This window comes from Aspergillus tubingensis (assembly GCF_013340325.1).
Source record: "Aspergillus tubingensis WU-2223L DNA, scaffold_4, whole genome shotgun sequence".
Taxonomy (NCBI): Eukaryota; Fungi; Ascomycota; class Eurotiomycetes; order Eurotiales; family Aspergillaceae; genus Aspergillus; species Aspergillus tubingensis.
Genome location: NW_023336278.1, coordinates 955,861 through 968,203, shown reverse-complemented (window position 1 = coordinate 968,203; position 12,343 = coordinate 955,861). Strand labels below are relative to the sequence as shown.

General features: G+C 51.0%; 4 protein-coding genes and 1 non-coding gene across 5 annotated transcripts; 3 read left to right on the top strand and 2 right to left on the bottom strand.

Annotated features, from left to right (window-relative positions):
* Positions 1-278: 278 nt before the first annotated feature.
* AtWU_02876 (putative GTPase NOG2) lies at positions 279-2,441 on the top strand (the record flags this gene model as incomplete). The annotated part of the gene is made up of 3 exons (XM_035497989.1): positions 279-376; positions 432-1,179; positions 1,605-2,441. The coding sequence occupies 3 exons, from the start codon at positions 279-281 to the stop codon at positions 2,439-2,441; spliced, it is 1,683 nt and encodes a 560-aa protein (XP_035353882.1).
* A 674-nt stretch (positions 2,442-3,115) lies between these two features.
* Positions 3,116-7,695, top strand: AtWU_02875 (protein kinase IKS1; the record flags this gene model as incomplete). The annotated part of the gene is made up of 7 exons (XM_035497988.1): positions 3,116-3,174; positions 3,273-5,235; positions 5,748-5,999; positions 6,050-6,135; positions 6,194-6,394; positions 6,445-6,964; positions 7,018-7,695. 7 exons carry the CDS (start codon positions 3,116-3,118, stop codon positions 7,693-7,695), a joined length of 3,759 nt encoding a protein of 1,252 aa, XP_035353881.1.
* A 211-nt stretch (positions 7,696-7,906) lies between these two features.
* AtWU_t69 lies at positions 7,907-7,993 on the bottom strand. Its single transcript is given in 2 exon segments — positions 7,907-7,941; positions 7,957-7,993. It is a non-coding gene; the product is annotated as a tRNA-Gly (tRNA).
* Positions 7,994-9,702: 1,709 nt separating this feature from the next.
* AtWU_02874 (D-hexose-6-phosphate mutarotase) lies at positions 9,703-10,828 on the top strand (the record flags this gene model as incomplete). The annotated part of the gene is made up of 3 exons (XM_035497987.1): positions 9,703-9,948; positions 10,061-10,390; positions 10,442-10,828. 3 exons carry the CDS (start codon positions 9,703-9,705, stop codon positions 10,826-10,828), a joined length of 963 nt encoding a protein of 320 aa, XP_035353880.1.
* A 219-nt stretch (positions 10,829-11,047) lies between these two features.
* AtWU_02873 (putative RING finger protein) lies at positions 11,048-11,898 on the bottom strand (the record flags this gene model as incomplete). The annotated part of the gene is made up of 2 exons (XM_035497986.1): positions 11,048-11,714; positions 11,822-11,898. The coding sequence occupies 2 exons, from the start codon at positions 11,896-11,898 to the stop codon at positions 11,048-11,050; spliced, it is 744 nt and encodes a 247-aa protein (XP_035353879.1).
* Positions 11,899-12,343: the final 445 nt, after the last annotated feature.

The following is a 12,343-nucleotide window of genomic DNA, read 5'->3' as shown; positions in this document are numbered from 1 at the left end:
GATCGAGGACCAGCACAGGAGGGTAAGATGGCTGATGGCCTGCGCGGTGCTATTGCGGGAGTCGAACGAGGACGAAGCGATTTTCTTGAGCCTGGTCCGTGCACCGCTTAGCTTGGCGCCCGCCTTTGGAGGAAAAAAATAATTTCCCGCGCTTCGAAACTTTTTTCCTTTCTTTCTCTTCCCTCTTTGCGCTCCGCCATTTCTTTTTTGTGACACTTTATCTTTGATATTTTTTCATATTATTCTTCTTCGAGGTGCCTTGAGCGCTTACTTGCACAATGGGTACCTTCAAGAAGGAAGCCACTCGTAAAGAGCGGCAGGGGAAGACTGGAGATGGCATGGGGAACGTCCGGGTAAAGGGTGAAAACTTTTACAGGTTAGTATTCTCCTTACGACAGATGGTCCTGGATATGTGTACTGATTTCTGAAAGAGATGCGAAGAAGTTGAGGACCTTGAATATGCTCAAGGATGGTAAACCCCAACGTAACGCTGAAGGAAAGATCACCAAGGCTGCTTCGTACCAGTCTCGAGATGCCCCCGTCGCTAGGATTGAACCCAACCGTAAATGGTTTGGAAACACCAGAGTGATCTCGCAAGAGGCTCTGTCCTCTTTCCGTGAGGCGGTCGCTGAGCGTGCCTCTGATCCGTATTCCGTCTTGCTCAAGACCAACAAGCTTCCCATGAGCCTGATCAGAGATGACAAGGGTGTGAATGGACTGAAGCAGCACCAGGCCAAGATGGCCATCGAGACCAACCCCTTCAGTGACACCTTCGGGCCCAAGGCTCAGAGGAAACGTGTCAAGTTGGGTGTCTCGTCGCTTACGGATCTGGCTGGTGAGACCGCCAAGATGCACGACGCCTTTGTTGAGAAGTCGGACCATGCTACTTATGAAGATGGTACTATGGTGGTGAACGGTGATGATGTCGCAGTAGAGGAAGACTCTAGTGTCGCACCCATCGCGAAGGAGGCTGTCTTCCTTAAGGGACAGAGTAAGCGTATCTGGAACGAGCTCTACAAGGTCATCGATTCCTCCGATGTTGTCATCCATCTCCTTGATGCTCGTGATCCGGAAGGTACACGGTGCAAGAGTATTGAGAAGTACATCCGAGAGGAGGCTCCTCACAAGCACTTGATTTTCGTCCTGAACAAGTGCGATCTCGTACCTACAGGTGTGGCGGTAAGTCTATCTTCGCTTTCTTTCTCTCATTGCAATTTCCCCTTTTCCTTTGATCTACAATACGGCCCTTCGCCGTTGCCATCGCTAAGTCAAGGCGCCTCCTGCGACTTCATGTCGCGCTATTCGCTATGGGAGACTGTCTGTTACAGCTTTGGCAGATTGACGCTGGTCCGCGCCGACCTTCTTTCTGAAGCTAGGCTGATTGGTTTTCGTTTTGAAAGCCGATCGTTAAGGACCGAGCTGTGTTCTGTTTTTGAGTTGAGTCCTGCTTCCGCTCTTGAAGTGGCATCATAGCAGGTCTCTTAGTAACATTTCACACATCCTGTCATCATACTTTTGTTTCTTTTCTTCTTTATTTGATTTCTTCTTTTACTATGCTATACTCTGATAGCAACGCTGGTGTTCAGCTGCTAACGTGACACCAGGCTGCTTGGGTTCGCCACCTTTCTAAGGATTATCCTACCTTGGCTTTCCATGCTTCTATCAACAACTCCTTCGGAAAGGGCTCGTTGATCCAGCTACTGAGACAATTTTCTTCTTTGCACTCGGACCGGAAGCAGATCTCCGTGGGATTCATTGGATACCCCAACACTGGAAAGTCTTCCGTCATCAACACCTTGCGCAAGAAGAAGGTGTGCACTGTGGCTCCTATTCCGGGTGAAACCAAGGTGTGGCAGTACGTTACCTTGATGAAGAGGATCTACCTCATCGATTGCCCTGGTGTTGTTCCTCCAAACCCGAATGACTCTCCTGAGGATATTCTTCTCCGTGGTGTCGTCCGTGTGGAGAACGTAGAGAACCCTGAGCAGTACATTCCAGCTATTCTCAAGCGTGTTCAGCCCAAGCATTTGGAGCGTACCTACGGTATCAAGCGCACTGACGACCCCATCGAGTTCCTCAGTCTCCTCGCCCGCAAGGGTGGTCGCCTCCTCCGTGGTGGAGAGCCTGATCTCGACGGTGTTGCCAAGATGGTCATCAACGATTTCCTCCGTGGAAAGATCCCTTGGTTCACTGCTCCCCCTCACAACTCTGGCGAGGAGGGCGAGAAGATCGAAGGTCGTGAAGGTCGCCTCGGTGAAATGAGCCGCAAGCGGAAGCTTGATGAGACAGCTCCTGAGGCTGCTGATACCACAGAAGCGGCTGAGAAGCAAGAGTCTGGCTCGGGAGATGAGTTCGAGGGCTTTGATGAGGAAGATGATGATAACGACTCGATCGCCAATCTCGAGGTTAGCGACGAGGAGAGCGGAGCAGAGGAAGATTAAACAGGAGATCTACTCTGAATTACTTTCAACACCTCGCGGATCGCCGATCCGCCCGTCACTAACCCATTGACCTTGGGCCCATGTCGTCGCCCTTTCAACTGGAGCGGAACCGACAGTCACGCCATGCCCGACCGATCATCGGGCCGCTGACAAAAAGCTGTATGGCCCACTGGCATCCTTGACGATGCAGATCGATCGGAGGTCGGAACGCCACCGAGCATATCCAGTTCAGGCCTGGTTTCACACGGCCTTGCTGACATGCCACCTGGACAGCTTGCCTGCCAGTACATGTCAACCCATGCAGGAAAGACCGGGATCCGAGCCAGCTATCCCTCGGCCCCACTGCTTTTACTTTTAGATACCCGCATAGTGCTGAGAAGCATAGCATCAAATCAAGAGAGAGATCGTCTAATCATCCATGTTCATGCATTTATAGTAATCCGCGTACATTGTAGTTGAATATACGAGTAAAAAGCATTTCTGGACGCGACGCGGCGACTTTCCAGCTTCACCGCCAGGGCCGCTCACGTGCGCCCAGCCTCACTCTCGTCATCCGGTCTCCGCAGCAGCGGCCAGAACATGCCAGCAACTGCTTAAGATCGGCCCCTTTTTCATGGCTTTGCGGCCTTGTATTTCTCTGCGTCCTTTAAGCATGGGCTGCTCTGCCTGCTATAATGGCGGACGAAGGCATGTCCATTGTTCCCTACGGGTCAGGCAATCTTGACGTCGTACTGTAAGCTTCCGCTCCAAGCTTCCCCTCACCCCGAGCCTGGCTTCCCCACCAGACACTTGCCCACTATGAAGATAATACTGACAATGCTTCTTGACAAGCCGCCATAACGACTCTGTCGTTGTTTTCGACCGAGACTCCCAGCAACTTGTTCTTCGACATGCAGCCGAAAGTGATGACGGCAACCTGGAGCTCGCTGACTGCCCGTATTGCCATCGACCCCTACGTGATAGCAGCTCAGCCCAGGACGACCACCATGGCGGAACGCAGCCGGAATTTATCAACCCACACTATTTCCGTATGCTTCACAATAGCTTGCCCAGCTCTGTGAGCTCATCGAGCCCTCCGTCACCCCGTCGACGTCTAGTGCCGCCCGCACTTGCAGACGGTCCCACCAGCGAGCCCAGCTACTCGGGTAGCGGCATACACTCTACGCAAGGAATCTCTTCCGCCGCTTTTACACAGGACTATTTCAAGAAGTTTTTCGTGGAAGAGACGGTTTTAGGAAAGGGAGGGAAAGGAGTGGTTTTGCTGGTAAAGCATGTGCTGGACGGTGTATCGCTCGGACAGTATGCCTGCAAGCGGGTTCCCGTTGGTGACGATCATGAATGGCTAGAGAAAGTGCTCGCAGAGGTGCAATTGCTGCAGCATCTTACACACCAAAATCTTGTTTCATATCGACATGTGTGGCTAGAGAACGCGAAGATCAGTACGTTCGGGCCCAGTGTGCCTTGTGCATTTATCCTTCAGCAATATTGTAACGCTGGGGATCTGCATAACTATATCTGTGGTTCGGTTGACACTCCGACAACCACTGAGCAGCTGAAGGAGCGTCTGCGCAGAAAGTCCCGAGGAGGCCCGGAGCCTCCGCCTGAAGCCGGTGGCCTTCGCAAGTTGAACTTCGAGGAAATTTACTCTTTCTTCAAGGACATCACCTCGGGGTTGCGTTACCTCCATGCTAATGGATACATTCATCGTGATCTGAAGCCAAACAATTGTTTGCTTCACAAGACCAGTGATGGAATTCGAGTGCTTGTGAGCGACTTTGGCGAGGTTCAGGCGCAAGACTCGATGCGGAGGTCTACTGGGGCGACCGGGACGGTTTCCTTTTGCGCTCCGGAAGTTCTACGGCGAGATTATCCAGGGGGTCCATTTGGGAACTTCACCTTCAAGTCCGATATCTTCTCTTTGGGAATGATTCTCTACTTCCTCTGTTTTGCGCAGTTGCCCTACACGCACGCCGACCTGATCCATGAGGAGAAAGAGGACCTCGATCAGCTCCGTGAGGAAATCAGCCATTGGGCTGGGTTTGACGATGCGCAGTTTATCAGGCCAGATTTGCCTGGGCAGCTCTACACATTCTTAAAACGTCTACTGTCCTTGGACCCTGACGGGCGGCCGTCTGCAGACGAGGTTCTGAGCGGCCTACAGGCTGGTGCCAACGTTAACGAGAGTTTTCGATCAAGAAGGACCAGTCCAACAAGCCCTGACATACGTCCAAGCGCGAGGATTCATCCAGTGGAAAGTACGGATTCTCCAACCTTCCGGCCATCCAGCTCTCCGAACAAGTCTCTGACACGGAGTCCAGTGGCTGTACGACGAAATCCACTGTATGAGCCGGATGGTGCTGAGGCTGCATCGAGGCCGGTTGTAGAAGAAACAAGCCCGATGTCAGAGCGAAACACCCCGCTCAGCCCGGAAAACGACATGATGATGCGGCCTTGGTTCTCCAGCGCACAATCGCACTCTCCCGCACAAGCCGAACATCGCGAGGTTCCCCAGGAGCGACCGCAGCCTGTCCAACAGTTATTACCCCCGCCTCCCGGTCGTTTCTCCCTGGCTAGAGTCTTCCCGGGCGCTGCATCACTCATCGACTCCCAGATCCCTACAGTGGCGTTGCAACTGGCGGCATTCCTGCTCAAGGTCGTCTCCACCTTCCAGCCCTGCAGTCCTCTGGCAGTCAATCCCTGGGTTGCTTATCCTCTACTTTTGCTGGCTGCGGTCAACTTCCCGGCCGCTGGGCTATGGACCCAGATTGTTTCTCTTCTCCTCCACCTTTTGATTGTCAGTTTGTCAATGCGGATGGAAGCACTGTGCTGGCGGGCATCACATAGTGCGATATTATTTTCTCGATAGCTACGCCACATCGCGGCGTACGGGCGTTGTGTGTGGTCAAAAGTGAGCAGGAAGTCTGTACTTCCCAATGTATCGGGCCTGACGATATATGTATAATGAACGAATGATGAACCACCGTTTTCTTTGGGTTCTTACCTGGCTTTTCGTTATCCTGTAGACTACCTATCTAATAGTATCCACACAAGAGTAGCATTGGTGAGGAAGTTGGCCAAGACTGCGAAGGATCGGACTAAATGGCTTACCTGCATTAAGCTCGCATCAGCCCGGGGGGCAATCACCTCATCGACTTCTCGTTCCTGATTGGCACAATTCCGGCTTTACAGGACGCTCCATCATTTACTATTCTGATAGCTTCTGCCTGGTTGTCTCTTATCTCTCTCTTATAGTAGCCGGCCTCCCCGCTGCAATTTCGCTCATGCTTCTAGCTTCGGTTTCTTCAGTCCCTCTGCCCCCTGCCCGGCATGGCAATAAGCCCAGACGCCATCGAGCTCTCAGAAGCTACACACCCTAGGGAGGGTTTCGAGAAGGTCCAGCAAGTTCCGGAAGATGTAGTCGGCGACACTACCGTCCTACAGAATCATGAAGCTAAGCCTGAGGCCGAGTCCGAGCCCGATGAGGCCATCTATCCCCACGGGGTCCAATTCGTCCTCATTTCCCTGTCCCTTTGTTTCTGTGTCTTTCTGGTTGGACTGGTGAGTGCTACTATTCGCAAATCTCTGTTCGCTGGTTAATGTCATGATAGGATGCCACGATCCTAACCACCGCTATTCCGCGTATAACCGACGAGTTCGGGTCGGTGGCTGACGTTGGTTGGTATGATGCTGCTTTGTGAGTCTATCCTACAGATTAGTATCAGCCCTGTACATCCCTGCTAACGGTGTCCAAGTCGACTCACCTCCTGCATGTCGCAGCTCTCTCAGGGAAAGCTATATGACAACTACCCGGTCAAATGGGTCTTTCTCGTCAACCTACTGCTGTTCGAGGGTGGCATCCTTCTCTCGGGCCTTGCGCCGAGTTCATTCATCTTTATCATTGGAAGGGCCATAACTGGCTTGGGTTTTTCTGGGATCAGTCAAGGCTGCATGGTGTAAGCACTACAGTACCTAGAGGCATGTCTGCAAGCTAACAAACATCCAGCATCATTGCAATTTCTACGCCTCTACGAAGACGACCGACGTTTGTCGGCCTAATCAGTGCCAGCGAATACACTGCCATCGCCATAGCCCCTATTCTTGGAGGCATACTTACATCCGACCTATCCTGGCGATGGTGTTTCTACATTAACCTGCCTGCCGCGGCCCTACCATCCGCCGTGCTTCTCCTTCTCAAGCTCCCGACCATCACCCCCAGGGGCTCAAAAACACACATCCAGAAACTCCGCGAGTTGGACCTACTTGGATTCTTCCTCTTCGCACCCGCAGTACTATGTCTCCTCCTTGCGCTTCAATGGGGCGGCGATACCTACAGCTGGACCAACGGACGAATCATCGCCCTTCTTGTCCTCTCGCCCATCATCTTCACGGGCTTCTGTCTCCTCCAGCACCGCAAACAAGACACCGCCATGCTCCCACCGCGGGTCCTCCGTAAACGCATCATTATAACCGGCGCGGCCTTCAGCCTATGTCTCTCAGCCTGCCGCGCCATCGTCCAATACTACGTACACTCCCCATCTCCATCCCTACCCTCTAGACACGAACTAACCAACCCCAGCTCTCAATCTGGTTCCAAACCGTCCGCAACGCCACCCCCCTCCAAAGCGGCCTCAACACCCTCCCCCTAGTCATCTCCGTCCTCATCAGCGCCATCACCGGCGGTTGGCTCATCTCCCGCACACGCACCTACACCCCGATCCTCCTCCCCGCCTCCCTCCTCGTCATCGCCGGCATCGCTCTCATGACAACCTTCACCCCCACCACGCCCGCCAAGATTTGGATCCCATCACTCATCCTCCTAGGCCTCGGCTCCGGCAGCGCCGTCGGCGTGCCCTTCATCGCCGTGCAGGCCATCCTCCCCATGAAGGACATCTCCATTGGCATGGCGCTGATGACCTTTTCGCAGGACATCGGAGAAGCGGTGTTCATCAGTGTTGCGCAGGCGATATTCTTGAACCGGTTGACGGGGGCTTTAGCGGAGAGTGTGCCCGGGTTGGATCCGGTGATGGTGACGCATTTGGGTGCGACGAGCTTGGAGGGTAAGTTGCCTGGGAAGTACTTGGAGGCGGTGATAGGGGCATACGATGTTGCAGTTAGGGGGACTTTCTTGTTGGCAGTTGCGTTGGCGGGGAGTGTGTTTGTGGCGGCGGTTTTGGTGAAGAAGAATCCGTTTAAGGTTGGTGATGAGTTGGGGGAGGGAGATAGAGAGGAGGGTGGTAGTAGTAGAGGTGTGTAGGACGATGGCTTTGATGTATGTCGATACAGTGTATAGTAGTGTCCTCAAGGGATGCACAAATTGAGGAATTCATTAACCAGATGTAGAATATCTGACCAAACCATATAGGACAAAAAAAAAAGAGTATCTTAACTCAATGCCAAAACCATATACTCCATATCACCTATTGTTATTATATAGCAACAAAAGAAAAAAGAGACAAGTAAAAAACTGCGCCAAGCGAGATTCGAACTCGCGTCGCAACCTGATCCAATGTCAGATTGGGAAGGTTGCATCCTAACCACTAGACGATTGGCGCCGGTTGTTAGAATACCCACTCAATTTTAGTCCTATATGGTGGGTGCTGGTTGGTCGTTTTCGCTCTTTTGACAGCTCGGGAACCATGTTTTGGACCCTTTTTAGGGTGGAAAGTGGATCTTGGGTGATGGGGCTATTGGTACGAGACTTTGTGAAATGAATTTTTTTTCTCTGCTGGAGTGGGGGGTTTGTTTGTGTGGATTGAGTGTGTGGGATTTGGGGGTGCTGGATGGCTGGCTGGATTGTCGGTGCTATTGGTAGGGTAGCCTGGTTGGGTTGGGTTGCTTTGTTGGGTATGGTGGCGAATATCGTACTTTTTTTTTACTTTGTGGCTCCATAGGTATTCCTTCTTTGTGTGTTCAGGGTACCATATTTCCATATCATATTTTATAATGGGTGTATTCTTAGTCAGATCATTAGTCCAAATAGTAAAACTCGTACTTTATGCTATCGGTTCTCAGGAGCAGTAATGATCTGCCCACGCTGCGCTAACACCACCGAAGGATTCCAACTCCGAAAAGAGGCCATAGAATAAGAGCACCGTATCATCATTAATACTATAGCCTGCAATTAAACAGTAATAGTTAGTAGTTTCATAGTGAGAAGACACCTACCTATTGTATGTCGTTAGGTGTCTTCGATTCGCGATTTTGTTCTAAACTAGTATGTTTTCAATGCAGGTTCGGCATTTCTTTGGGCCATTCGTGAACAGCACTAGTACTAACTATATACTTAGTATTAATGTGTCTAATTTCTGTATAGGCGTACTATCTACTAATCCCATGGTGTTTGACAGATTGGTTAATATGAGACGAACATTAGGAGGGACAGATGAGAAAGGATAGAGTTGGATAGGTGTACTTCCAATTTGAGCCATTGCACTTGGAGGTAATTGTATTTCGATGATGACTATTGTTATCTGGGAGAGGGTGGAAATCCAAGGAGTATGTACGTGCATTGATGTATGGATTCAAAAAACAGAAAATGAACGAAGAAATCTTGTCATACTACTCTGAGTCTCCGCAATATGCCCGTCACTCAAGGTGAATTCAACGGCTATATCTCCCTATTAAACATGGGAGCCGTAGGGACATAATAGACCAAGTACTGACTGGCTCTTTAAGCTACTGTTGCTGATAATTCAAAGAAGTGGCTGAAACTGTGGACAGAGTCAAATAAGGTGTGCACAGCCGATAGGGCATGGTTCTAGGTGCTACCCATCATAAAAAGACGAAGTTTGGACTGCAAGTAACATAGAGGTTAGGATAGCCTCATACATATCTTAGTTCCCTCGACGTCTTTCGTCTATTGTTGATATCAGTGCTACACTTACAGATCTGCATTCTCTCAAGTCCCTGGATCGAGCTTAGCATTGACTTTGGACCCTGACGGAAAGCAAACATGTGATGTCATTGCATTGATCAACTGAATTGGGACATCTAAATATCTTGAAAAAATTCGAAGACTCAAACTATTGTCCAGACACATCACATGCTATGAAACATGCACCTCGACAATAGGAAGATAAGAAATGGAAGGGGATGAGTTGTGCTCGTAAACTGAAACGGCGAGGGACGAATGACGCCAATGCCCCGCCGCCCCGCCGGTTCAGTTGACTCCGGCCTCCCCGCATCCATCCTCCGTCTTTGCTGCTCTTTCCCCTTCTCCCTTCCACCTTGAATACCTTCATCTTAACTTCCAACCACCATCATGGATCGCTCTAACAAGCCTGCCGCCATCGGCGTCGGTGCCTCTCTTCCCCAACCCACCATCTCCCTCCGCGACAACACCGTTGAAGCTACCCTCCCCACCGGCGAGTCCGTCACCGTGTATCTCTATGGAGCCACCGTCACCTCCTGGAAGCTTGCCAATGGCAAGGAACAGCTCTTCGTGAGCGAGAAGGCTAACCTAGATGGTTCCAAGCCTATCCGGGGTGGAATTCCTGTCGTATTCCCGGTATGTTCTTTACAAGTCAATGACTACTGAATAGCCCGCTTGTTTTCTATTACCTCCACTCTAGTACTCCGTCAAAATTCAAACCAACTAACTCCTATTCTTACCAAATCAGGTCTTCGGTCCTCCTCCCTCCACTCACGCCACCTCTGCCCTCCCCCAACACGGCTTCGCCCGGAACTCGAACTGGGAATTCCTTGGCAAATCCTCGTCCGAAGCCTTCGGCCGCGACCGGAAAGAAGGCGAAGACGCTGTGAAATTGGACTTCGGACTATCGCATCCCATGCTGAGCGAGGAGTTCCAGAAGGCCTGGCCGTACAAGTTTGGACTCGTGTATAGCGTGACTTTGACAAAGGGAAGCTTGGAGACTTCTCTGCAGGTGCAGAACCAGGGCGAGCAGAATTTCGATTTCCAGGTGTTGATGCATACGTATCTGAGTGTTGAAGTATGTCACGACCCAATTGCAGCGCTAAATTCAGGCTAACGAGGCATGTAGGACATCACGAACGTCCGGGTCAAGAACCTCCAGCAAAAAGAATACTTGGACAAGACTCAGGGCGGTGCAGCTATCACGGAGACTTCGGAGGCAGTGGAAATCAACAAGGAAACGGATCGTGTGTACAAGGCATTGGATCCGAAGGTGCCGATTATCGTGTCCACGGCGTCGGATGATCAGCCTCTCTTCTCTATCACAAGGGAGGCATTGACGGATGTGGTCGTGTGGAACCCCTGGATCGAGAAGGCCAAGGGCATGGCGGACTTTGGTCCTGACGAGGCATACAAGAACATGCTTTGTGTCGAGGCCGGTTCCGTTGCTGGCTGGCAGAGCCTGGAGGCGGGTGAATCTTGGGAAGGTGGACAGACTATCCGGCCCCGGTTGTAACTGGGATAACAGGATAAGTTTAACTTTACGTGAATAATCATGCAGTGACGATGGATGCCTAAGTTGAGATTGAAATAGAATTTTACCCTAGTATTGTATATTGCGTACTCCGCGTACGTTTAGTATTGTATGATATCCTCTCCACCAAGACCTATCCTTCCCCCCATCATCTCCAGACAAAGCCACTCACCACCCCAATTGCCTAAAGCAACATATGAACTAAACCGACCCCCTAACAACCGCCGCCTCCGGCACCGAAACCGAAACCACCCTCGCACTCGCCCTCTGCGATTGCCTCCTCCAAGGCCAACTCCTCCTATCCCCTCCACTTCCACTATCCCCCTTCTTCGCCCCACACAAAGCCCTCTTACACAATGGACAAAACGCATTCTTCTTCGTAACCCACGGATCCAAACACACCGTATGGAAGATATGTCGACACGGGAGGGATCGGATCTCGTCGTCATCGGCGAACTGGTCTATGCATATTGCGCACGTGCGGTGGTTGTCTCCGCTTGTATCTGCATCTTCTGTGTCTTTGTCTCTTTTTTGGCTATCGTTGATGTTGGTGTTGGTGTTGATGTTGTTTGGCGATCCACAGGAAGTATTAACTCCAGATGTGGATCTCACTTGCGCTATCGCACCGGATGGTTGATCCTGTTGTTGCTGCTGCTGCTGCTGCTGCTGCTGCTCATTCTGCCTCCCAGCCAACCAGTCCTTGTACTTCACCTGCGGATAAAGTACCTCGATAAGCTGCTGCGAGATCACGATCCGGGGATTACGTTGTCCCCCCACCGCCGCCGCCGCCATTTCGGCGTCCGAGTAGGGGTATGTAGGGCCGTAGAGGCGACGACGGCGACGGCGACGGCGGGCGCCGAGGATGAGCCTGCGATTTTATCCAGATCAGCTTGAGTTCCTAGTGATATATGGTTTTCTTGTATGGAGAGACTTTGCGATATATACCCCTCGTAATGGATGGAAAAACATACATACCATGTTATAAAGAGCAGAAACGTAACGAGCACTGGAGCTAGATAGCCTACTAATGCTAGAGAGGATACTTGGACCATGATGTAGTGCTGTTGCGATGGTCTTCTTTGTTAGTATTCCAGCTATTATATGAATAAATAAGGTAGGTAGATAGGGACATACTCACACTACAAACTACCTATCTATCTATCCAGGTAGGTAGACAGTATGATCCCAACAAAGTAAGAGCTGAGTGAGTAAGTAAAGCACACTATATCGCAGTCATAGACCCCGCGATAAGAAAACAAAAATCAAAGTGTTGTGTTGGAAGATTAGTTTAGTTAGTGAATACACCACCACTTGCTATCGGGTTTCTTTTCCTCGTTTCTTCGGGACCATGACGCCAGTCTGACTGACGACTTTTAAGGCTTTGATTCAGGGTTGGGTCATTAGTGTGGTCATGCTGAGGGTAGAGACTCAGTTCTGATGGATAGATGAAGTAGGTAAGTTAGTATTTAGCTGACTGATATGCTCGGGTTTTAGGGG